We start from the raw sequence: 27,333 nt of genomic DNA on the forward strand, positions 1-27,333 counted from the left end.
TGCTAGAGCAAGGAGAACATCCACCCTTAGAGTCTACCAATCGAAGTGGGAAATCTTCCGAAACTGGTGCAAGTCAGTATCCGTATCCTCGACCAGTACCTCTGTAACTCAAATAGCTGACTTTCTCTTATATCTGAGGAAAGAACGATCTCTTTCAGCTCCCACTATCAAGGGTTACAGAAGCATGTTGGCATCAGTCTTCCGTCACAGAGGCTTAGATCTTTCCAACAATAAAGATCTACAGGACCTCCTTAAGTCTTTTGAGACCACGAAGGAGCGTCGTTTGGTTACACCTGGTTGGAATTTAGACGTGGTACTAAGATTCCTTATGTCAGACAGGTTCGAACCGCTACAATCAGCCTCCCTGAAAGATCTCACCTTTAAGACTCTTTTCCTGATATGCTTAGCCACAGCTAAAAGAGTCAGTGAGATTCATGCCTTCAGCAAGAACATCGGATTCTCATCCGAAACGGCTACATGTTCTACAACTTGGTTTTCTAGCCAAACACGAGCTGCCTTCTCGGCCTTGACCAATATCGTTCGATATTCCAAACTTATCGTATGGTTGGAAATGAACTAGAAAGAGTCTTATGTCCTGTAAGAGCTCCTAAGTTCTATTTAAAAACCTTTACGAGGCCCGTCTGAAGCTTTATGGTGTTCAGTTAAGAATCCATCTTTGCCTATGTCAAAGAATGCTTTATCCTATTTTATCAGACTGTTAATACGAGAAGTTCATTCCCATCTGAATGAGGAAGACCAAGCTTTGCTGAAGGTAAGGACACACGAAGTTAGAGCTGTCGCAACTTCCGTGGCCTTTAAACAAAATAGATCTCTGCAAAGTATAATCGACGCAACCTATTGGAAAAGCAAATCAGTGTTCGCGTCTTTTTATCTTAAGAATGTCCAGTCTCTTTACGAGAACTGCTACACTCTGGGACCATTCGTAGCAACGAGTGCAGTAGTGGGTGAGGGCTCAACCACTACAATTCCCTAATTCCATAACCTTTTTAATCTTTCTCTTGAAATGTTTTATTATTGTTTTTGGGTTGTCCGGAAGGCTAAGAAGCCTTTCGCATCCTACTTGATTTGGCGGGTGGTCAAAGTCATTTCTTGAGAAGCGCCTAGATTAGAGGTTTTGATGAGGTCCTGTTGTATGGGTTGCAACCCTTGATACTTCAGATCCTAGGGGTCGCTCAGCATCCTAAGAGGATCGCGAGGCTCCGTAAGGAAGACATACTTAAAAAGGCAGAGTAATTGTTCAAGTCGACTTCCTTACCAGGTACTTATTTATTTTATGTTTGTTATTTTGAATAACTGCTAAAATGAAATACAAAATACTTAGCTCATAATAATGTAAACATGTAATGCTGGTCTCTACCCACCCCCCTGGGTGTGAATCAGCTATATGATCACCGGCTAAGTTTAATATTGAAAAATGTTATTTTTATTAATAAAATAAATTTTTGAATATACTTACCCGGTGATCATATATTAAAGGACCCTCCCTTCCTCCCCAATAGAGACCCAGTGGACCGAGGAGAAAATTGGTTCTTTTTTTACTTGGAGTACTAAGTACCTGCTCGACAGATGGCGCTGTTGATGTACACCCCCACCTGCATAGCGATCGCTGGCGTATTTTGACCGTAGGTTTTTCTGTCGAGCAACAGAGTTGCAGCTATATGATCACCGGGTAAGTATATTCAAAAATTTATTTTATTAATAAAAATAACATTTTATGGTATTTGGTATTTACCAAGTATGCACTTACATTGAAGGTTAAGTTACGTAATGCTTCCAAATTCTGGTTTTGCATAGTGCCACATTACATTAACAAAGGGATTTTGACGAAGGAAAAAGCTATTTTCGTAAAGGTGTTGTGTGGTCCCATCTAGCTGGTTTTCATTTCCCTGTTGCTTAGCTAGTGTGTTTGTAGGGTATGAAGCAATTGGTATGTAAGTCAAACAAATAAAGTTCATATTGAGCAGATAGTAAGGAAGAGTTAGGAAAGGACTCTGTGAATAAAATGGAAAAGGACAGTGCAGACTTTATTATTTCAGTATGCACTTCTAAGTCCGATTCCAGAAGAATCGAGCCTGGAAATAAAAAAACTGCATGACTATATTGATTAAGTAAACTATCTTTTATTGTCAAGTTTCTTCTAAGCATCACAGAAATTATCCTGTTTTTCAGTCTCATGCTGAGTGTCGTAAGATGTAAGCTGTACTATTAATGTAGACACAGGAGGGATTACTGTACAGTAGATGATTAAAAAAAACGGCTGTAGTGACTTAATGTTTAATGATAACTTATTTCATTGCTGTACTGAATAGATTTTATTTATAAACACCCATAGGGGTTTTTGTTACTCATAGCAGTGTTTGGTTAAGGGTTAAATATTTCATCAGGGTAATGAATGGAATTTTCTTTAAATTTTTCTTACAAGCGTACTGTGTTTAAGTTTGTTTTGAGCTAGGTGTTTTTAAGTATTTCAGTTACAATACAGTATCTCCCTTAGTTTTTTTTTTTCTTTTTTTTTTATTTGTACATATTTAGGCTTTTCCTTCATGATATTTGTTTCTCCCTCTCTGCACTTATTATATTGTCACATTTTTAGTAAATTTACTCCTAGTCAGAGTGGTTACAAGCAAATTTATCCTGACTTATTGTATAAGTACTGTACAGTAGTTATGTATTTAGGACAAGAGATATGGAGATGTTATTTTGAAATATTGTACTTCTTTTTTTCAATTATTTTATTAAATACAATATTCACCAAACTATTTTCTAGATAGGTTTATATAAATGATTCTTATAGAAACCGTTTCGTAGGTTCATTATAAAAAAAGCCATACCTTACTTGGGTAAAGAAGACTGATTATTACTCTTTTCTTTGATATAAATAGCTTATTTAATTTCATATTAACTTTTGGTGAGATTGAATTTAACATGGACATATCATATAACATACATATATACAGTAGCATTCTTGTGTAAAAATGTAAATTGCAAGATTATTTTGAAACCCTGATTTTTTTTTCTATTACAGATAACCAAAGAAGACTATCGCATTACACCAGATGTTCTTGAGAAGTTAAGGAGTACGTTGAAGGTTTATAAAGGAACTCATAATTTCCACAATTTTACCGCTCGGAAGTATGTGTATAATGTTTTTATTTTCTTTCCAATTTCCTCATATAGATACATTACAATTTTTATCATGGCAAATCCATCAATCACAATAAAGCTCAAATTGCACCTGCAGTGTGCAAGTTTGGAACATTTATTGTCTGAAGAGGGACTAAGTGCAGGTTAATCTGTGAACCATCTGCCAAAGGTAACTTCATCTTGCATTCATTGCGTATCTGACTGGTTTGCACTCCTGCGAAAGATCATACCTGTGTGAGCTTTAGCTGTTTGGTATCTCTGTATAACATTTCGTTTTCCTTCCTCTTTCTGCTGCTTACCAATTTTTTGTGATTCAAAATTGATTTCATTCTGTTTCTTTTTTTTTTTTTCTTTTTTTTTTTTTGCAATTACTGTAGTGTTAGCAGTTACTGGATAGAATAAGTTTCCAGTTACCTCTGGTTTGATGTGCATTTGGTATTACTGTATATTTTTTTGTATTTATAGATCATTTTATGAATTAACAGATATCAGTTATGTCTCCTTCCTGTGGCAATTGGTGTCTACACTGAATACCCACTGTTGCCTTCTGTAACGTATTCTATAATTCTTAGGAGATGTTTCTGTATATATTGTGTCTTTTGAGTTAGTAAATTGTGCAATTTAGATATCTATTTTCTTTTTATTTAGTCTTAATGCTTATGAGAAATTAGCTATTTCTGAGAGAATTTATTAAGGTTTATCAGTAAGATGTATTAACTTTTTATGCCTGTGCAAGAGACCCTCACCTGCTTTGAATTTTGTAATGGTGATAAATCATTTAATGGGTATATGAAGGCAAGGGGTACCAATGATGTTTCTCTATAATAACACCAGATTTAGATTGAAGGTATTATGCTATACTATATCAGAAAAATATGACAAATTTTTGTATCCATTGATGGAGTTACAAAGGGATGTACTGAGATGGTTTATGCAGACCAATAACCTTGTGTAAAAAATAAAATTTTGAGGAATTTTTACTGGACAAACCTGTCGCTTTAAGCCTAGAAGGATGACACTTTCCTTTTCCAAGGTTATCACCTGGTAGCTTGTGCGGAGATAATCTCGTTCTCGCTTTTTTTCGTTAGGTCCAAGAAGAGGTGACAAAGGAGTGGAGTTTTCATGGAGTTTTTTTTTGTTGGTTTCCTCCCCCTTAACTCTAAGTCTCCCACTTAAAGGACAAGGGTTTGTATTCATATCCAAAAAGATCACAAATTTTAGTAATTTGTATTTTTAAATATTTAACTTAGCCGGTGAATATATAGCTGCAACTCTGTTGCTCGACAGACAAAAAAAACTGTAAAAACTCGCCAGCGATCGCTATACAGGTTGCGGGTGTGCCCATCAGCGCCAACTGTCGGCCAGATACCATACTCAATGTAAACAAAGACTCAATTTCTTCTCTGTCGACGTGTCGACAAGACGTACTTTTACTCGCTGTAGAACCTGGAGTTTTTTCAACATATTTGGTGAAGTACTTCATTTTGGTTTGAGCTTTCGCAGTGCAGGTGTTTTATCTTCATCTTAAATCTTGAACACGTTTTGGATAGATTTAATTTTTGGTGACAAAGAGAGTATGGACTTTCTTTGACTTTTAAATGGCCGACCCTTCCCTTAGACGGAAGTGTGTTAGGCTTTTAGTAATATCACGTTATAAATTAATTATAGATTTTCCTCTATATATTTTATATCTCACCGCCTTTATTAGGCCTCTTCGATTAATTCCTGAGAGTAGGCGGTCCTAACTTGGAAACCGAAGTTAAACAACGTTGAGCCCTTTCAATCGTAAATAGCTTTTAAAGAGCTAATGATTTAAAACTTTTTAAATGAATATTTTTAATAGATATTTTATGAAAGAATTTCTTTGAATAGTCTTCGTACTGTTTTCAAAGATGAACTAACGTTTAGTTTATTTATGCTACGCAGTTTGCGCTCTATCGTTACGATAGAGAGAGAGAGTATCACGGTTTCACTTTGCAGAAAGAGTAAATCGATTCTGACGTTTTGTTCATTCTTCTTTCAAAGCTTAAATGTTTTAAATTCTATTTTAAAGGAACTTTTTAATTGAAAAACCTTTCAGTTTTTTCCTTTGGTCAAATAACATGTTTTTTTGACGAAATGTAATTGGGCTCTTCTCTTAGGTGCGAAATCAAGAGAGAAAGAGAGAGAGAGATAGAGACGGAGGGAGAGAGAGGAGAGAAAACGTTCCGTTCAAGCGGGTAACGTTGTTCTCGAGTTACTCTCGTCCCTAGTCTCTGTACGGGGAGAAAGGATAAAACGTTTTTAGTTTTATTCTCGTCCCCAGGCAATGTACGGTGAGAGATTGAAAACGTAGTTTTGAATGAACTAGTGTTTCTTCTCTTCCCCAACCACTGAATTTTTTTTATCTTAAAAGATGTTTCCTGTTTTTTTGCTGGTATTAATGTGCTTGCATTATACGACTGATTTCGCATTTACTACCTTTTGATGAGGGTAGAATTGCGTGCTTCAAGTAGAAATCAGTAAAAGTCTCGATTTCAGTGAAATAAGTGCAAAACAGAAAATCGTAGTGATAAAGTGATTTTGCGCAAAGTGTTACAGTGTTGCGTCCGAGGGTTCGTCTGTTCGTGCCTGTCGTTCACCTAGTCCGGGACCTCTTGCAAGCTCCCAAGCCCAGGGGAGAAGTAATGTCGTACGACTTATGGGTTCGAGAGGCCTTGATCAGCGAACAGACGTTTCCCTCTATGGTATCTTACCAAGATCTCCCCTACCATAAGGCGAGAGAGACAATTTTCTCCTCGTCATCCGAAGGCTTTTCGCATAAGAAACCTGTAACAAGGTTTCGAGGCCCTTAAGCGAAAGTCAGTCCTTTCAGGACAGGTCCAGCGTCCTGGTTGCAGCCATTAGGACAGCTCTGACCCTATGCAGTCATCGGAAAACTGCTCGCCGCCTAACAAAAGCGTAACACAGACTCCGAGAGTCTTTTTTGTTGGCAAAGTGTTGCGGTCACAGACGTTACCCTCGTCTCTTACCGCAACCATTTCCGTTGATCCTAAAGGGGTTGTACGGCAAGACATGCAGAATAAGCTTGCCTCCCTTATGGAAGACTATTCTGCCGATTAGTCCGTTGAGCCTAGCCGTTTATCTCATCGAGATCCTGGCTTTCAGCCAACCTAACGTTCCTTTGTGCGTCCTGTTGACGTTGGCGTAGCTAAGTCACGTCAGTCAGGTTGTTTAGAACCACACTCGATGCGGTCTCGTGTGGATTTTCAGCCACATTTGGACGTTAGGCCACTTGCTGATGCTCCTGTTGACGTTCAGGACGTTCGCTAACAATCGGAGTTGGCTTTTTTTGACGCTGTGCGTCAACCTCCGCATTCTAGAGTTGTTTTGACTGCTCAGTCAAGGCAGTCAAAGCAGTCTCGAGTGGACGCTGTGCGTCCTCACGCACCTTTTGTTGTTGACAGTTCACAGACTGTCAAGCAGTTACATGACGTTGCGTCCTGGTCTCTTGCACCTGTGGTTGTTGACAGTTCACAGACTGTCAAGCAGTTACATGACGTTGCGTCCTGGTCCGCTACTAATGCACCAGTGCGTGTGGACTCTGCTTGTAAAGCATTGCCACCACGGTAGGTCTCTCCCTTGCTGAGACTCAGCTATTATCGGACAAGGTTCCTTTAGATGAGGAAGTTGCTGTTCCCCCTCCTACTGATATTCCCTTGAGGACTCTGTCAGACGGAGAGGAGCCTAAAGCTGCTTAGCCCTCTATGGACTTTAATTAAATCATGCTGATTTTTAAGGATCTTTGTCCGGATCTTTTTGTAACTGCTGCTCCTCGTTCGCCTAAACGTCAAAGCTTACACTAGGCCTAGCTACTTCGAAGCCGTTGTTTATAAGCTAGTGCTCTCTCGCTCTCCTAGAGAGCTTTACGTTTGCTAGGCGACTGGTTTATCACCAGGAGGAGTTTGGGGGATATAGCCGTTGCTTTCCCTTCTTTTAAACTGGCTTATAGAGCGAGAGTCTGATATGACACGAGAGAAGTTCTCGGCTTGGGAGTTCCTGCCTCTGCCCAGATAGGCTTCTCAAATCTCGTAGACTCTCCCTGGCGCCTGGCCAGGAGACGCTCCAAGATTTTACAGGTCAACTTCACAGCTGTTTTCGAGCCTTTGAAGTTTTGCTGTACAATTATGTCATGCATAAACAAGGCTTTCAGGGATGGAAAGCGGTACCGCTTCAGTCGCTAACCCCGTCTGTTGCCGCACCTGCTCCCGTAGACCCTTAATGGGCTTTGCTGCAAGACATGCAGTCCAAGCTTGCGTCCTTGATGGAAGACTTTAATGCGGAGAAGGTTGCTGCTGAACCTTCTGGCCAACAACCTTCCAAGCGGTCGGTTGTGCGTCCTGTTGACGCTGAGGTAACCTTCTCGCGTCTACCAGTTGAGGTGTTTCCTCCACCGATGCGACCCAGTGTGGGTTGCCAGCCGCACGTTGACGTTAAGCGACGCTCGGAGGTGGTTGTTGACGTTCAGGACGTTCAACAACCATCAGAGGTGACTTGTTTTGACGCGGTGCGTCAACCTCCGCAACCCGGTATGGTGTTGACTGCACAACCCAGACGGTCTAGACAGTCTCAGGTGGACGCTGTGCGTCCTCACGCACCCATGGTTGTTGACAGTTCTCAGACTGCAGCAGTTCCATGACGTTGCGTCCGGCTCCGTCACGCATGCACCATTGCGACCGGACTCAGCGAGCCAGACGTTGCCCACTCCGTTGCCGTTTCCTCATCAGTTTTCGGATGAGGAACTATCTGATGAGGACGTTGCTGAACAACAACCCTGCTATCCATCCAGAAGATGCTGAAGAAGGAACGCTGCTCAGTCAGGCTGTGGATGAGTCTGGTAGGGACGCTGTCATCCCTGGAACAGTTTGTATCACTTGATGGAAGGACAATATCAACCTAAGAGAGGGTCTTCCCCTGGCTGTTCAGACTCCCCACCACGTTCTCTTCTCGGACGCATCGGACTTGGGCTGGGGCGCGACACTGGACGGTTGGGAATGCTCAGGTCTGTGGAACTCGAGTCAGAGGAGCATGCATATCAACTGCAAGGAGCTGTTGGCAGTTCATCTGGCCTTGAAAAGCTTCGAGTATCTCCTTCGAGGCAAAGTGGTGGAGGTAAACTCGGACAACACCACGGCCTTGGCGTACATCTCCAAACAAGGAGGTACCCACTCACTGACGTTGTACGAGATCGCAAGGGACCTGCTCATCTGGTCAAAAGGTCAAGACATCTCCCTAGTAACGAGGTTCATCCAAGGCGACTTGAACGTCATAGCAGATTGTCTCAGTCGGAAAGGGCAAGTAATTCCAACCGAATGGGCCCTCCACAAGGATGTGTGCAAGAGACTTTGGGCCACTTGGGGTCAACCAACCATAGATCTCTTTGCAACCTTGCTGACCAAGAGGCTTCCAATCTATTGCTCCCCAGTCCCGGACCCAGCAGCAATACATATAGATGCCTTCCTCCTAGATTGGTCACATCTGGATCTCTACGCATTCCCACCGTTCGAGATTGTCAACATGGTACTGCAGAAGTTCGCCTCTCACGAAGGGACAAGGTTGACGTTAGTTGCTCCCCTCTGGCCCGCGAGAGAATGGTTCACCGAGGTACTTCGATGGTTAGTAGACGTTCCCAGAAGTCTTCCTCTAAGGGTAGACCTTCTACGTCAGCCACACGTAAAGAAGGTACACCAAGGCCTCCACGCTCTTCGTCTGACTGCCTTCAGACTATCGAAAGACTCTCGAGAGCTAGAGGCTTTTCGAAGGAGGCAGCCAGTGCGATTGCTAGAGCAAGGAGAGCGTCTACCATTAGAGTCTACCAATCGAAGTGGGAAGTCTTCCGAGACTGGTGCAAGTCAGTTTCTGTATCCTCGACCAGTACCTCTGTAGCTCAAATAGCTGATTTTCTCTTATACCGGAGAAAAGGACGATCACTTTCAGCTCCCACTATCAAGGGCTACAGAAGCATGTTGGCATCGGTCTTCCGGCATAGAGGCTTAGATCTTTCCAACAATAAAGATCTGCAAGACCTCCTTAAGTCTTTTGAGACCACCAAGGAGCGTCGTTTGGCTACCCCTGGATGGAATTTAGACGTGGTACTAAGATTCCTCATGTCAGACAGGTTGGAGCCGTTACAATCAGCCTCCCTGAAAGATCTCACCTTTAAGACTCTTTTCCTGGTATGCTTAGCCTCGGCTAAAAGAGTCAGTGAGATTCATGCCTTCAGCAAGAACATCGGATTTTCGTCGGAAAAAGCCACTTGTTCGCTGCAACTTGGTTTTCTAGCCAAAAATGAGCTGCCTTCTCGGCCTTGGCCTAAATCTTTCGATATTCCCAGCTTATCGGAGATCGTAGGCAATGAACTAGAAAGAGTCTTATGCCCTGTTAGAGCTCTTAAGTTCTATTTAAAGCGTACTAAACCTTTACGAGGCCAATCTGAAGCTTTATGGTGGTCAGTTAAGAATGCTTGGTCTTACTTTATCAGATTGTTAATACGAGAAGCTCATTCACATCTGAGTGAGGAAGACTGAACTTTGCTTAAGGTGAAGACGCACGAAGTTAGAGCTGTAGCAACTTCCGTGGCCTTTAAGCAAAATAGATCTCTGCAAAGTATAATGGACGCAACCTATTGGAGAAGCAAGTCAGTGTTCGCGTCATTTTACTTGAAAGATGTCCAGTCTCTTTACGAGAACTGCTACACACTGGGACCATTCGTAGCAGCGAGTGCAGTAGTGGGTGAGGGCTCAACCACTACAATTCCCTAATTCCATATCCTTTTAATCTGTCTCTTGAAATGTTTTTATGTTTTTATGGGTTGTCCGGAAGGCTAAGAAGCCTTTCGCATCCTGTTTGATTTGGCGGGTGGTCAAAGTCATTTCTTGAGAGCGCCCAGATTAGGGGTTTGATGAGGTCCTGTTGTATGGGTTGCAGCCCTTGATACTTCAGCTCCTAGGGGTCTGTCAGCATCCTAAGAGAATCGCGAGGCTCCGTAAGGAAGACGTACTTATAAGGCAGAGTAATCGTCTAAGTCGACTTCCTTACCAGGTACCTTTTTATTTTGTTTTTGTTATTTTGATAACTTCTAAAATGAAATAAAAACTCTTAGCTCATAAGATGTAAACATATTTAACTGGTCTCTACCCACCACCCTGGGTGTGAATCAGCTATATATTCACCGGCTAAGTTAAATATTTAAAAATGATATTTTAATTATAAAATAAATTTTTGAATATACTTACCCGGTGAATATATAAATTAAACGACCCTCCCTTCCTCCCCAATAGAGACGCAGTGGGATGAGAAGAAATTGAGTCTTTGTTTACATTGAGTATGGTATCTGGCCGACAGTTGGCGCTGATGGGCACACCCGCAACCTGTATAGCGATCGCTGGCGAGTTTTTACAGTTTTTTTTGTCTGTCGAGCAACAGAGTTGCAGCTATATATTCACCGGGTAAGTATATTCAAAAATTTATTTTATAATTAAAATATAATTTTTCCTAACTACAAATTTGAGTCCTTTAAGGTTCATTTCCCACCTCACCTCGCCTAGCAAACTCTAGGGGAGAGACTTTTAAGAATGCTAAAATTGGGACATGTGGGAAAACGGGTTGATTCAACCCCCCCCCCCCCCTCTTCTCCCTCACACCTTTGCTAGTCTCTCACATAGGATGCATTTGTTTTACCCAGCTGAGAAAGAAATGGGCAAAATGCTTACAAGGTTAAAAAGTAGAATATACTCTCGATTCTTTTGACTTCCAGAGGCTGGGGTTACCTAACAAAGACCTCAATCCAGTGGTAAATCCAATAAGATTCTTTCACTTTACTGTGTAGCTGCTATGGACATACTTTTAGATGACCTTATGGCCAACCACTTTGCATTCCTTTGACTTTCCTTACCACTAGCTCCAAAACAATATTGTTCCATGGTGCTATACTGTACTAAGGTTTGCAGGATTTCTTAGTCAGCGAAGACTGTTGCCAGACAAAGCCAAGTGTTTCTTACTGCCTCACTTAGCACTTTTTCTGCTGTAAACATAAACATGATTGAGTGATGAGGTATTGAACATTTTACCATTACTATTTATATATAGAGGGTCCTCGGCTCAGCTTTCTTATAGCTGAAGACGAGAACTCTGCTTCTAATGGCAATAAACGTCCTTAAGATAATCCACTTTTGGTGAACAGACTATCTTCACACATACGATTGCGTACTTGCTAGCTACCTTTCATATGAAAAAGGTAAATTTATTAATTAAGAAACTTTTCCTTCTTTCATCCTCTAACTTTGAGAACATGAGGATTGTTCTTCTTGCCCCAGAGTTGTTCTAAGAATGGGAGTTGTAAGACGGCTATAACTAAAATTGATGCCGTCTTTCAGCCTTCCCTTCATTTACTGCTAGCTAGGCAGGAAAAGTCTTATAAATTGCACATTGCAAGACAAATCTACAAGCACCCAATTTAAGGCTAGTTAGAACCATCCATTAAATTGAGTTTTTAAAGATATTGGCTCTGTATGAAAAATGTTTTGTTGTAAAACCTAATATATAAATTCATCAGTGAAATGTATTTTGTAAGATCATGTGCAGATAGGTATAGTGTATTAATATTCAGTTCTCACAGTTATTCATATTATTCTTAATGTTTCCATTATTTTTCAGAAAGTTCCAAGAAGATAGTGCAAAACGTTATATCATTGACATCGAGTGTGGTGATCCATTTGAACGCGAATCTATAGAATGGGTTACAATTAGAATTAAAGGTATTTTGCTTTTGACATAATTATTTTATATGTAAGAAATGCATGGTGTTTAGTGTATCAAGTATTTCTGCTTAGCATAATTAACACTCATTATTATGACAAATTATTTTATGAATATCTTTGATTGTACAACTTTACAACATCAATGCATGTAATTATAAGGTACCAGTTATACTGTAGGAATCAAGGATAAATGTACCTGTGTTTAAGAAAGAATTTGTTTTGCAGGTCAAAGTTTTATGTTACATCAGATAAGAAAAATGGTGGGACTTGCAATAGCAGTTCTTCGGGGATTAGCCAGCCCAGACGTGATTAGCAAGGCATGGGGAAAGGACCGTGTGGATGTGCCAATAGCTCCAAGTCTTGGCTTGGTGCTAGAGGAACCTCATTATGATAAATACAATCTGAGATATGGCTCCGATGGTATCCATGAAGTAAGCGTTGTTAATTGTTTTTTTATAAAACCGCTGATGTTCATATTGCTTCTACTCAAAGGTGTGTTGATATCTACCCCAAAATAAAAATTTCCTTTATCTCCCCTGCAAAATGCCTCCCCTTCCGGGAACCATCATGTCATCTTGCAGATCATGGCAACTAACTAGTTTTTCTCATCGCTCGTGTCTAAATAAACGTCCTTATTTCGCCCCACGATACAAATAGAATTTCATTAGTGTAGTTCATTTTGAACTAATAAATTATAATACATTTCAAATTTTTCCTGGCTTTGTGTAATCTAAATATATAGTAGCCAGTTTAAAGGTTTAAAGGCCACTTATGAATGGCAGAGGCAAGGGACAGTGACATTGCCCTATCAAGCAAGACAATGCCCTAGAGACTGACCATATTACATAAGATCAGCACCCAGGCTAAGACCATGGAGGGCTAGGCAATGGCTGCTGATGACTCAGCAGATAGACCTATAGGCTCCCCCCAACCCCCCATCCTTACCTCACAAGGATGGTGAGGTTGCAGCGACCAAAAGAACTAACAAATTTGAGCGGGACTCGAACCCCAGTATGGTAATCACCAGGCAAGGACGCTACCACCAGGCTACCACAACCCTAATTGGCCACAATGTTATTTTTATGTATATGGAGGAATGTTGTTTACTCATATTCCCTCCTCTTTGGAGTTATTTTAACTGTTAGTTAACTGCCTTGATTTGTAATGAGAACGTAAAGTGATTTAAAATTTAGTAACGCCTTTACCTTTTTGCACTGTATGAGTTTAGCTCAAGGTAATTCAGAGATTAAGACCACTAGGGTAACTTAAGTTTTGCAGACCAATTCTATTTTCTTCTTGCATAATCTTGACTTATAGCCGAGGTAGTAGGTGATCATGTCCAAGCATTTTTATACCTGTGTTATGGCAGGTTTATTTAATGAAGATTATTTTAAATATAACTTCATGAAAGTTTTAGACACTTAGATTTGCAAAGCAGAACACTGATATGGTAATCTGGATCCTATCTCCTTTCTCTGAAGTGCCTTGAAACCTCTGCTTATCCCTTATTTGCTGAGATGGCTGGGTTTTTCATCTTTCCTCTTGAAGAAATAAGCATCCTTAAAATGATTTTTGTTCCAACACGAAACTTACCTCGAATTACATTCTTTAGGAGATACTTGGTGATCTCTCTTTCTCGACCAAGGTTTTTGGCGCCGTTATCCCCCACCCCGTTCTCCCTATAGGCCTACCCCCGCCGCCAAAGAATGCGCCCCGAGGGCAGGATTAGGGCAGGTCACTGCTTCTCTGGGCCATTCTCCTCATTAAGTTCTTGGTCGTGAGGTGTTCAACACCTCACTCTCAGTCTCTCTCGATCCTTTGTGCGCATTTAGGTTTCCACGTGTTCCCAGCGTGGGGACTTGTGTTTTTTCGCAGTGTGCTTCCCAAGTGTTCCTGTGCGTTCACTTTTCAACCGTGTCCTTACCCAGTGTTTAATTCATTTCCTTAGTGCTTGTGTCGTGCGTTGTGTGCGTTATGGAACAGTATTCCTTGATTTTCTTCAAGGAATTAATAGCTGAAAGGACCAATTTTTACATAAATCATTCTTCCTCCCCTTATCCTCGGTGTTAGCCGTGTAGGGGCAGCTTATGTTCCCCTTCAACCACGTGTCAGGACTACTGGTCCTGGAACGTAGTGCAGTGAGTGCACTTCGGCACCAAAAGGAAGAATACATCCAAGAGGCTCATAGGAAGACGAGCCTCTCCTCGCCAACTTAATTCCCGATGCCTCGTCGAATAGAGATTCTTATACAGCCATCTTCCCCTACCCAGAGTAGGGGACGAGGTAAGTCAGTTGCGGGGAAGTGCCCATTGCTCTTCCCCAAGAGTTTGAGTGGGTGCGGTATAGCACCAAGAAGAAGTAGGCGACGAAGGGTTCGCCTACGAAGACTAGCGCCGGGCATCCCGCCTGACAGAGCTTCCCTACCACCCTCTCCTACCCAGAGTAGGAGACGAGGTTGGTTTATTGTGAAGAAGATAACTCTTAAGAAGTAGTTCGAGGTAAGTACTACTTTCGAGAGTGTGTGGGGAGACGGAGTCCTGGTGCAAGCAGGCCACGTCTCCTCTGATGACCCCATGTGGGGGAAAATGTCCCTGATTCTTCTCCATTCTCTTAGCGTATTTTTCAGTCTCTTCTGCAGCCGAGGGCCTCGCCGAGAAGGAGCCTCCCAGGTCTGTATTGCAGCGTTCCCCGGACCGACAACCCAGGGTTTTTTCTCACCACGAAGGCCATCCTCCAGACACAGTTATAACCCTCGCAGGGAGAAATGCGAGAAGGCTTCTTCAGGCAGGCGTAAGACCGCGAAGCTTCCGGTTCACCCTGCCAACGGGTGTAACCGAGCTTCTTTACGGGCAGCCTGGCCGAATCAGCACAGCTGGTTCAGCCCTCGGACTTAAAAGGAACGGTTCCCTCCGTCGGGTCAGCCCACGGGGTTCCGCGTCCGCGTCCCCCAGCCCGCCCGCAGGTGTAAGCGGGCTTATTTACGGGCAGCCTGGCCGAATCAGCACAGCTGGTTCGGCCCTCGGACTGAAAAGGAACGGTTCCCTCCGTCGAGTCAGCCCACGAGGATCCGCGTCCGCGTCCCCCGGAGAGAATACACGAACAGTAGTCCTCAACGGTACGGCGTTGCCGGTTCTGACCCCGAACCTGGTGCGGAGCTCCCCGCCGGGGAAAACCGGTACCACCGCAAGGGAGTGCCTGGTATTCCAGAACTGAAGCGCCCGGGGAGTGCCCGGTGACCCGGCGCCTCGAGATCAAGCGGTAGGAAGGACTCTACAGGTAAGCGTAAGTCCCCGAAGCCTCCGGTTAACCCCGCCCAGCGGGGGAAACGCGCTTCTGGTCGGGCGGCCTGGCCGAACCAGCCCGGCTGGTGCGGCCTTCGGGTCAGAAGGAACGGTTCCCGCTGTCGGGTCAGCCCACGGGAACCGCATCCTCGGCACCCAGAGCCTTGGGCCGACGAGAGTCCCTGCTGAACCAGCGTTGCTTGCGCTAACCCAGGCCCCTGGTGCGGACGTCCCCGCAGATGAAATCCAGTACCTCGGCAGGACGGCGCCCCTGGCCCCAAAGAGCTAGACGTCCAGTCGGCGTGCCCGGTAACCCAGCTCCCCGGCCCCAAGCCGAGTCCTCGGCTGACGGAGAGGAGCGCTCCCTGACGGAGGACTCCGTCTATAGGAGAGTGGTTAGCCTTTGCAGAAGACACCACAAGTACCGGAACCTGCAACTACGGATGTAGTTTCCTGGAAGTCAAGCCTTTTTGAGGATCATGCAGACTCCTTACAACCTAAGACGTCCCTAGCACTTCCTCTACCCGAGGTCTAGTCCTAGAGCAGGATTATGTCGGCAAGGTAGTGGCCAGCACTGCCGGGGTCCCCCAACCTTTAAGGGGGGGTCAGCAGGACATCCTTAGTCAAGGCGTTTCAGACAGTAGAGCCTCTTCAGCCCCAGTCTGGTTCTCGCCAGCAGGAGCCTCCATGATGGAGAAAATGTCGAGGAACTTAGTAAACGTCCCCTCTAGGCTGGACTGGTGGGCTTACTCTTTGGGAGGTGTACAAGCCTCCTTTGACCCCGAGGACCCTGTCCAGCAAGGCCTTCAACCCTTAGGTTATTGACATATCAGTCTCTCACACTAACAGCTAACTGGGTGTTCTGGAAGCGAGACACTGTTCTGGCGAAGGTGTCTTGGAAGGCACCAGACAGGGAGACGCGAACCATTCGCACCTTTCCCTTGTGGGGAGAGTCTCTGTTTCCTCGGAAGAAACTAGAAGCCATATGGAGAAGGTCTTGAAATAGAAGGAGACTAACGTCCCCAGACCTACGACTCCTAGGAGACCGCCCTATAAGAGGTCTGTCTCGGATAGTGCCGCGACACCCCAAGCATCTACCAGCACTACGGGGAGAGAAGCCCCCCTCTTCCTCCTGGTCCGCAACGCCTCAGCCCCTCCGCAGGGGAGCTCCAGCGCCCTCTAGCTCCTTCAGGTCGGGTTACCCCGCCTCTGGGGGAGACAGATCAGGCCGCCCCTCTAGAAGAAGATAAGACTGGGAGGCCCCCTATCCCCACCCAACCCTCGGGTTGGAGGATGACTCAGACGTCATTGGCAAGCTTAGAGGGCTCAAGGAGCGGAACCTTGGACAGTGTCCTTACTAAAGAAGGGCTACGGACTTCCATTCCTAACGGAACCACCCACGCTTTTTCCGGCCAACCGGATAGAATAGCTAGATCCCAAAGACCTGTTAAAGAGGACCGCCCTTCAAGAGGAGGTGTCGTCCATGCTAGAGAAGGGTATCATGGAAGAAGTTCTTCTCCCAGGGCCAAGTGTCTACAGTCGCCTATTCCTGGTGGAAAAAGCGACCGGGGGGTGGAGACCGGTTATAGATCTGTCAGCTCTCAACAGGTTCGTCAAGAAGACGGACTTCAAAATGGACACGCAGAATTCAGTCCTGCTGTCCTTGAGGGAGAAAGATCGTAGGATGACCATCGACCCCAAGGACGCATACTTCCAGATTCCGGTCCACACTTGGGTCGGAAGTTCCTCCGGGTAAAATAGGGCTCCCGGATCCTGCAATTCAGGACCCCCTTTTTCTTTGGTCTGTCAACAGCGCCCCAAGTGTTCACAGTGGGGGCGCACGAACGAGGCATACGCCTTATCATATACCTGGATGCCTGGTGGCTTCTTCCCGCCTCAAAGGTCCTCTTGGAGGGACAAGGGAGAAGTCTCCCCCAGTTTTGCAAGGATCTGGGGAACTGAATCAACCCGAAGTAGTCAAATCTATCCCCTTCCACCGGAATGAACTACTGGGGAATAACATTAGACATTTTTCGGGGAGAATTTTTCCCTTCGGAGAATAAGATAAGAAACCTCAGGCTCATTAGTCAGCCATTCCTGTCAGAACACCCCAGGAGGGCGGAAGGCGGGCAGAGGCTGATAGGTCACCTGGTCTCACTGGAGAACCTAGTTCCCCAAGGGAGGGTAAGGCTCAGATCCGTCCAATGGAATCTCAGGAACCTCGGGTGTCAGACGGGTTCGCAGCAGGTGCTAATCCCAGTCATTCCAGACACGAGACCCTCCCTAGAATGGTGGCATTGCCAGTCGAACTCACTCAAGGGGACGTCCTTCGGGACCGGCCCTCCCGAGTTACTAATGTTCACAGACGCCTCCAACCAGAGATGGGGAGCCCTTCCCCTCGACGAAACGGCACGAGAGACCTGGTTGGAAGGGGAGAGGCAACTCCACTCAATGTCCTGGAGTTGGAAGCAGTCCAGAAGGCGTGCCTACACTTCGCAAGTCTGCTAAAGGGGAACACCGTGGCGTGGATGAACGACAACGCCACGGTAGTGGCATACATAAAGAAGCAGGGTACTTGTAATCGAAGGAGTTGTGCGATCTCACCATAGAGAATCTAGATTGAGTGGAAGAAAATCAAGGGGTGATGTTAGCAAGGTTCATTCCCGGGAAGTAAAACATTCTGGCCGACGGCCTCAGCAGAATGGGCCACATAGTAGGGACAGAATGGTCCCTTCTCCCAGGAATAGCCAAGCTCATCATTCAACGCTGGGGTTCCCCGGTGGTTGACCGCTTTGCAACGACCGCAACGCCCAACTCCCAGTCTATTGCTCCCCTGTACCAGACCCGAAAGTTTCCTTAGAAGACTCTTTTCAGCACAAGTGGGACAATCTGGATGTGTACGCCTTTCCCCCTTTTCACGCTGATAAGACAAGTGCTCAGCAGAGTAAAGACGGCTCAAAACCTACAGATGACTTTGGTAGCGCGCTGGTGGCTGGAGAGAGAGAGTGGTTCGCGAATCTAAAAGACCTATCGAGTCAACCGCCGTGGCCTCTGTCCGTCAGGTCAGACCTTCTGCACCAGCCTCACTTTCTCAAGCTCCACGACAGGCCTCTCTCCCTACGTCTTCACGACTGAAGACTAAGAGCGGCTCCTGAAGAAAGAAGGATATTCTTCCTCCACGGCTAAGAGAATGTCTCTATTCCTAAGAAGTCGCCAACCGCGGTCTTCCAGACAAAATGGACCTCCGTCGCGAAGTGGTGCGCTGAGAGGCACATTAGACCTCTTAAGGCCTCTGTCCCAGACATGGCAGATTTTCTGGTGTTTCTCAAGGACAAAGCGGAGATATCAATCCCAGCCATAAAAAGGGGTTCGGGCTGCCTTAAGCCAAGTCTTCCTCCTGAAGGGCATCGTCCTGGGGGCCTCGAGACACATAGCGATGCTTGTCAAAAGCCTCGAGCAGTCTTACCCCCCTCAAGCGGGAAAGGTGCCCCAGTGGGACTTAGGCAAGGTCCGGAAGAGGATGTGTCGCTCCCACTTTGAACACTTGAAAGTTATCGTGAACAAAGATCTCACCCTCAAGGCCGTCTTCTTGCTGGCCTTGGCGTCCGATAAGAGGGTGGGAGAGATACATGGTTTGTCATTCAACTTCTCTCACTCCGACCAGGTATCAGGAACCTCTTCGTTTCCACAGGTGTTAATAGGAAGCAAGTTTCCGAGAACACCATTTCCTGCTGGCTGAGACAAGTCATCGCTAGAACCTATGAAGAGAATAAAATGGCAGTGCCAGGCACTCCCCGGACCCATGACATCAGGGGTCTGAGCACCCCCTTGCCCTTTGAGAGAAACATGGCGGTGAGGCAGATCCTACAGACAGGCACTTGGTCGCACCAGTCAACCTTTACTGCCCACTACCTCAAGGGTTATTCAAGAAAATCCTTGGACGGGTTCTCCATTGGGACAGTCATGGCCGCCCTCCGGGCTGTGTAGCGGTAAGGCCAAAGGCTGTACCCAACGATGAACACATTCTTCGCGACTACATCCGGAGGAAATCGTCAGAAGAATTTTTTAAGAGGTAAAATCTTAGGTAATAGCGTAAGGTTGCGCAGTTACCCTCACTCCCGTACTCTGATAGGCCCCCGCATTCCATAGCCCTCTAGGCCCTACGTGCCGAGTCAAGTGTCAGAATAGCACTCCCGCCTCCTAAAGTATAAGTCTCCTAAAGAAAGTAATTCGAGGTAAGTTTCGTGTTGGAACAAATCAAAAATTTTAAGTAATTTTTATTTTTCCTAACATACTTACCGAGAATTACTTTCGGGTAATGGCCCTCCCTTCCGTCCCCTAGTGCCATCCTTCCATTGCCAAGTTGGGCTATACGACGAACTTAATGAGGAGAATGGCCCAGAGAAGCAGTGACCTGCCCTAATCCTGCCCTCGGGGCGCATTCTTTGGCGGCGGGGGTAGGCCTATAGGGGTGGGGGATAACGGCGCCAAAAACCTTGGTCGAGAAAGAGAGATCACCAAGTATCTCCTAAAGAAAGTAATTCTCGGTAAGTATGTTAGGAAAAATAAAAATTACTTAAAATTTTTGATTTTTATGTTATGTTGTTGGCATGGTCCCTTTAGACGAAATATTTTTTATTTGAATTTGCTAAATTTGTTTGATTGCTTCCTTTTGGATGGCCGTGTGTGTCGTTCGGTTGCTAACTCGGCCACTAGCTCATCGTAAGTTTTACTCTTACAGGGTGGACAATCATAGTTTGCTTTGGGTAAAATATCTAAATAGTTATCCCAAATTCTAAGTAAAGCTGGTAGTTCAGTTCCTGATTGACGGTGAATTTTTTTTCACCTAAGTCTAGTCGTGAATTACAAACCGTTTGCTAAACCTGTCCTCGCCACTGATCAGTGATCTCAAGAGATTAATGATGGGGTTTATAGAACTGAAAAGCAGGAGGTAATGTGTTGTGTCCTTGACTAGTTAGTTGCCATCAACCTCCAAATGTAGTGGTGGTTTCCTTGTAGTAGGTGGCATTTGACATGGTGAGAGAACATTTTTATTTTTGGGTAGACATCAACACAGCTTTGAGTAGAAGCAATATGAACATTATGTGAGTATTGAAATAATCAATTTGATAATTTAAAAAATCTGCATTATATTATCTGAACTTCCTGTATCATGAGATAAGAAAATAGATCACATGTTTTTTGTAGCTTATTTTATATACCGGTTTTTAAATTTTCCATACTAATGTTTTGATTTTGATAATTTAAAAGGAATACTTAATGGTTTTATTTTTGTTTTACCTATTATTTTTTTCAATTTTCTTGTGTAATTTTTTTTTTATCAGATTGTCAATTTCTATGTTTTAAGGCTAGTTGCTTTCTTTTCTGTTGTCGGCTTCATTTTCGTTTTGGGTACCTGTCACATTATGTAGTTTAATGATATATGATGAGAGACCTTTGAATACTGCAGGATTATACTGTTGGGTTCAATTTTTACTACCAAGGTCCTGTTTTTACAGTAGAATTAGTGTGAACTGAAATTTTCCCTCTTAACCTTCTTTTTAGTTTGGATAGAAGTTATAATTTGTTTATACACAACAAAATCATTTCTCCAGACTTACATATTCAACTTTATTTTCTCACCCTGATATATTTTCCCTTGTCATATTTATGTATACACCGAAAATACTGTGTTTTATTAAGAATTACATACTGCATTAAAGTTATGGGTCTGCTCTTTGTGTTAAAGGCATGTTAAACAACTCATTAAGATGCAAAAATGGTCTCTCTCAAAGGAACCAGTTAATGAAGTTAAAGGCAGCATGGAATGAGGGGTGGCTGCCACAAGAATGTTCCAAAAAACCTTCAGCACTGCATGCAGTGTGCCCCATAAATCAGAGTACGTGGTACCCACTGAAGAAGATTAAAGGTGGTTGACCAGTAAAACAGTATTAGTAATGTGACTGTAAAAGTTCAAAATAATGTTTTACATTTTAATGCCATTATTGGTAAAATTGAAGTTGTTGGGTGCAAAATTGTTGTCTTTGAATTTTGTAAGTAAAATTAACTACAAATAAGCAAAAGAGACATACAGTAAAATAATAATTGAATGTGCAATTCACACCTATATCTGTATTTCAGGCTCTGAGTTGGGACGAAGCATCCAAGAAGATCGAAGAGTTTCGTGAAAAATACATCAACTCGACAATCATCAGTACTGAGATTCAGGAAAAATCAATGCTTAAATGGCTAGAAACATTACCCTTACACACATATGACGTCCGAGAGATTCCAGGTGATGAAGTAACTGAAGCTCAAAGTCAACAGCAATCCGTAAGTTATAAATATCTTGTACTTGAGTGTTTTGGACTAAGTTGAAATGTCATTATTATTTCTTGCGTTTCACCACAAACTTATTATTATAAGTTCTTTTTTATAGTGAACTGTGTATGTTACAAAAGTCAAAAAGGTTTTCAGTGATACTGTAATCCAAGAAATAGCATTTGTTTTGGCCCATTCAATTGCACCTCTGCACAAATAAATTTATTTCTTACCTAATTCAGCACAGAAATTATTATCGCTGAGAATTTAGAATGATCATTATCGTATAGCAGAGTAAATTTCCTTTGCATTCATGTATTGTTTTACAAAATTATAAATAAACTTAAATGCATAAATACTAAAAGAGAAAATTGCAGCACTGGAAATCACTGGATGTAGAAAATATCCTATAGGATTCAGAGGGAAGAGAAATTTACATCAAAAGTCGAATAGTTTATTATGGGAACTAAATTTTATGAATAAAATATCGGTATCCTGAATAATTCCAAGGAAGAGAGGAATCGAGTACAAGCGAATTAAATTTTGAATGAAGAAAAAATTCCTTGAAAGAACAAGGGCCTTGCCAAAGTCCTAACTTTAAAGGAATGATGTTATTTTGACATATTAAATAAGATAAAGCCTTAAACATATCCTTGCGCCAACCCATCTTCCCACCACGAATGAGTGGGTCTCATACGAATTAAGGTAAAAAATATTTATATTTTATTAATGATTTTTAAATCACTTCATTCTTTGAAGGAATACCACATAAATCTCCGGTACAATTCACAGAAATTATTTTTGTACATTTTATTTTTATGACTACCTTAATTTGCTTGTCATCTTAGATCTCATAAGTTACTATTAGTTTTACATATGTAACCTATTCGGTATGATGCAGTACTTATGGTATTATAATTTTTGTTGTTCGCGCATGTACAGTACGTATTACTTTTGTTTTTTATGACCACTTTGTTCATGCAATTGTTAAACCTCTTACTTTACTCATTCCAATATCTACAAAATATGAAATAATCAAGTACAGTACTGAAATATACATATGGATAAAGGAACTAGTAATTCCTCTCTGATACATAGTGTTCCCTTAAGATTATCAGCTGTGTGTACCACTGTGCTAAGTTGTTTTATGAGTTATGACTTGGAAAAATGAGCTCTATTTTATTACTTTACCTATCATTTTTATTCCTGGATAAAGTCATACTCTACTATGTATCCAGAGTACAGGTAAGTATCTAACGGAAAGAGGCATCTTTTCCGTACTCTAGTATGATCCAGAAGAAATATCCTAAATAAATGCTGCAACTCTGTCTCAATCCCATCTTCTGAGTGAATAGCTGCAATCACACATTGCTCCGAAGGCTCCCATGAGCCCAAATTTTTTTTTCTTTTTTTCAAGCATAGTATAGGCTGGATACACTCGGACAACCCATGATTATTTTACTTACTGGTAGACGTACCTCTGGCAGAGATCATTGTGACATCAGTATGCAGTAGTTACATATGTGTTTTTTTATTTATGTAAGCATGTTCCCGTCGGGAGCCAGTTATTTGGGAACATAGGCCATGGTGAAAAAAAAATACATAGCTGAAGCTATATACTTTGTGAATAGACATTAGAGTGTGTGGCCAGAGGTTGGGGTAACCCTTCGGTCTGAACAGTCAGTACTTTCATTATTCATTTAAAGTACTTTAGCTCCGTAATATAATAAAGAATACTTTAGCAAAGATAATAGAGACAGAAACCAGCAAAGATAATAGAGACAGAAACCAAGACCTTATGAAAAAAGCATATACTGATTTGACAAAAAAAAAAAAACAGCAAAACATATTAGACAGAAACGAAGATGTTACGAAAATAAGTCATTATATGGCACAATATTGTGATCACAGACAAAAATATGCAATATTCAAAATTATACAAAAGTAGAAAGGTAATAGAGACAAGAAATGACATGGGAAAGCTACACCTTAATAAAAGGAAGACCAGCAACCTAAGAGAAAATTATCACCTTATGAATGAAATACATAAACAATAAAGAAAATAACAAACAAATTCAAAAGTTAATAAAATAGGCTATGGACTTGTTTCCTCTTGTTCCAAGCTCAGTCCTGTTATCACAGGAATATTTGAGAGAGGAGGAACCCCACCCTCCCACCAACAAATCCATGGAGAAGCTGGACGTTGGGTACGCCGACAGATGCAGCTATGATACTGTATTAAAGAGCACAGTGTTACCTTTTTCATTGTCCGTTTACATATTGACAATTTTCTTTCTGTTGATGTACTGAGTTGAGTTAGCACCTTACAATATCTAGTATAATATTGACTATTTTTTTAATATATTTGAAATACTCGTTTCATGTGTTTTTATTATTACTTTCATTATGCATTTATTTTAACACCTTAATATAATAATACATACTTTAGCACAGATAATGGAGACAGAAAGCAAGTAGTTATAGAAAAAATAAATTTATTCCACAATATTATGATTGAAAAAATATACAGTATACAAAAATATATAATATACCCAAAAAAGAAAGAAATAAAAGTCTATATAAAGAAAAAAAAATGACACAGGAAACTTACACCTAACTAAAGAGTAGACCAGCACCTCAACAGAAAACCAATACCTAACAAACAAAATATATAAACCAAAAATAACAAAACCAAATCCAAAGTAAATAGAAATAGACTGTTTCTTCTCTTCCCTTTCAAAGTTCTGGCTCTTTAAATACCACCTGGTCAAAAGTTGCCGCATTTTCCCACTGACATTGTTTGGCGCTGTTGCCAGATGTACCGGGTCGAATTTTGAAATTCAAGTAGTGTAGTATGGAACATTTACGGACAATGTTTACGTGCTATGTACAAACTACTTATGCATCACTGACATGCTACTGTCAGCAGGCTGTGTTGGGCCTGAAATTTGTACTCTTCCCCAATTATGGTTATCAATCTATCCTGAGGAATGTTTTTAATACTTTCAATCTACTATGTTTCAAGTGTTTTTCTCCTGTCTGGTCTTCAGCTACTGACTCTTCAAAATATGTGAGGCAAAAACAAATGGTCCATTAAATTCCTTATCCCTGATCTGGGTATTAGATTCTAGCACTTTGTCGTTGACAATGATGTTTCATAATTGTGACCATCCTTTGCTTCACTATTCAGTATGTAATCTAGGTATACATTTAATTCTAACAGTATTGTTTCTCCGTCACATGGATCAACACTAAACAATATTCTAGAAATTTTATTCCAGCTGTGATCAGATTGTGGAATGATCTTCCTAATCTGGTGGAACTTGCTGCAAATTCTTTTCTGTTAAACTGGTTGACAGTTTAGTTTCATAGTTTATATAGAACTGATATAATTGAAAGTAGTTACTGATATTACTATATTTTATATACATATACAGTATATTGCTAGCAGTACCAGCCGAACTCAGTTGAGTCCCTTGTCAGGCTGGGAGGAACATAGAGAGGAGACATCCCCTTTTTTGTTTCACTTGTTTGATGTCGGCTACCCCCCAAAATTGGGGGAAGTGCCTTGGTATATGTATGTATGTATACAGTATACTGTATTTAGTTTATTCATTATTGGTCTCATTTCTATTATGCACTGTGCTGTTTTCCCTGTTGGAGCCCTTAGGCTTATAGCCTCCTGCTTTTCCAACTAAAGTTTTAAGCTTGGCTACGAATAATGGAAATAAAAAGGTTCACCCAAAATGTTAGTTATTACTTTTATGAATCTCCCCCGATATAAATATTGATTAATTCTATGGAAGCTTGGGATCTCAATGTTATGTTAGTAATTTTTTAACAATTCCTGTCTGATATAATTTTTGATAGAACAGTATAGAACCTGGTGTAATTTATTTGGAAACTACTTGGTTAATTGTTTTCCCATTAAAATGTAAAATACTGATTTTGGTACTTGAAATTATGATACAGTACACTAATTTTTTTTTTTTTTTTTTTTTTTTTTTTTTTTTTTTTTTTTTTTTTTTTGTGAATCAAGTGTAAACTTATCCTTGTTTTTGTAATAAATTTGATATTGATCGAAATACTAGTTGTAGCTATTTGATTACTCTGGTAATTTCCAGTTATTGCTATTTAATTACAGTATAGCTGTAGACCTATTCTTTTTACTTCTTTTTAAATTGTTGCTTTTCTTCCTGTTATACAGAAAAGACACCTTATATTTGTTATTTTTACTTTGTTTGTATAGAAATGTTCCTCCTTTCAGACAAGAAGTGCATTTGGAAGGGCAAAGGTTAGATTGAACATGAGTCAGAATAGTGACGATGAAGAAGCTGATGAAGACGATGGTGACCTTGACCAGTATCGAATAGTTCCAAAAGAAAATGAAGGAAAAGTTGACAAGAAGAGTGAGGCTTCCAATGGTGATGAAGTGGGTGTGAATGGTATTTGTAGCAAAGAAAAGACTGTCGAGGAAACAGATACCACTGAAATTATAAAGGAATAATTATTACCTAAAAGTATGTTGTACAAAGTTGTAACTTTTAGATATAGAATAAATATAATAGAATGTATGTTCAGCAGATGGTAATTGTTAGCGAAATACTGAATGTGAGAGGACTGTTATAGTGATTTCTTAATTGTTTTTATGAAACTAAAATTGTTTTAAGGTTTACACTGTGAGTGTTTAATATTTAGATGGTTTTAATAGGTATTATATGGGACCAAAATGCTTGTTATCTTGTTTTATAAAATGCCCATTAAAGAAAGTATTCATGACCATATTACTAATTATCAGTGATAGTTTGATTGTTGGTTACTTTGGTTATTCCCTTAGATAATAGTGTCTAGATTACATTAGCAATAACTCATCAAATTGAGACTAGATAAATGAACAATTAATCATGCATTAATAAAATGTGGCTATTGGATTTTGCCAGATCTTATTACTTTGCTGAAGAGGGATATCTATGAACTTACCTACAGCTCTCCTAGGATATCAAGGCAATTGATATTTAATTTTTTATTTAATGAAATGTAATATGTTTACAAGCCTTCGTCTTTGATTTGTTTTTTCCGGTAATACCTAAAGAAGCAGAGTACAACCAAGGATTCAAGTTACTTTAGGAACATTAACTTGCCATCAGACAAAGATGTAAAATTAACAGTAATTAAAAATTTATAGGTTGAGGAGGACGTCTGGAAGTACAAATAGAATGTAAAAGTTATACGATACCGAGACGTTATGTAATGTTAAATAAGTTTCAGTATTCCCTCCTGTGGGGTCGATGTTTCTGGCTAGCGTTCTCCATCTACCTCTGTCCCACACTTCATCCTTCGATCAAAGGGATTGACTGGTGATGAAGTGTGGGACAGAGGTAGATGGAGAACGCTGGGCAGAAACACCATCCCCACATAAAAGTGGGAAAAGATACAGACAAAGAAGAAGATTCCCTCTTCCTAAGTTATGATTACACATGGACTGTTTTGTGTTGAGATGTTGAGTGGTCATGGGGTCAAGGATTGGGAAACTGCTTTATGTAAAGATATTTTAAGACTTTAAAAGGGATTTGTGTAAAATACACAAAAATATTGGAAACCGGTTTTACTTTTCCTATATACATATATACAGAAGTGGCATCGGTATTCAATTATCACAGAGAATTCATCTTTGGCACTGTCTATGGTTGAAGCATATTAGCATATTTGGAACTTTGTATTGTACTCTAAATGATGATTTGATTATGCTTTTATTGTGTAGGTAAATT

General features: G+C 41.6%; 2 protein-coding genes across 4 annotated transcripts in view; one reads left to right on the forward strand and one right to left on the reverse strand.

Moving 5' to 3' along the window:
- Window positions 1–27,333, reverse strand: part of LOC137640261 (pseudouridylate synthase 1 homolog) — a 130,905-nt gene that overhangs the window by 27,143 nt on the left and 76,429 nt on the right. The gene's annotated exons all lie outside the window — the stretch shown is intronic.
- Window positions 1,937–26,362, forward strand: LOC137638982 (pseudouridylate synthase 1 homolog). Its single transcript, XM_068371312.1, has 6 exons — window positions 1,937–1,948; window positions 3,047–3,153; window positions 11,860–11,960; window positions 12,189–12,394; window positions 21,386–21,577; window positions 25,833–26,362. The coding sequence occupies exons 1-6, from the start codon at window positions 1,937–1,939 to the stop codon at window positions 26,070–26,072; spliced, it is 858 nt and encodes a 285-aa protein (XP_068227413.1). The 3' UTR covers window positions 26,073–26,362.

The sequence above is a fragment of the Palaemon carinicauda genome, chromosome 4 (assembly GCF_036898095.1).
Source record: "Palaemon carinicauda isolate YSFRI2023 chromosome 4, ASM3689809v2, whole genome shotgun sequence".
In the NCBI taxonomy this organism is placed as follows: domain Eukaryota; kingdom Metazoa; phylum Arthropoda; class Malacostraca; order Decapoda; family Palaemonidae; genus Palaemon; species Palaemon carinicauda.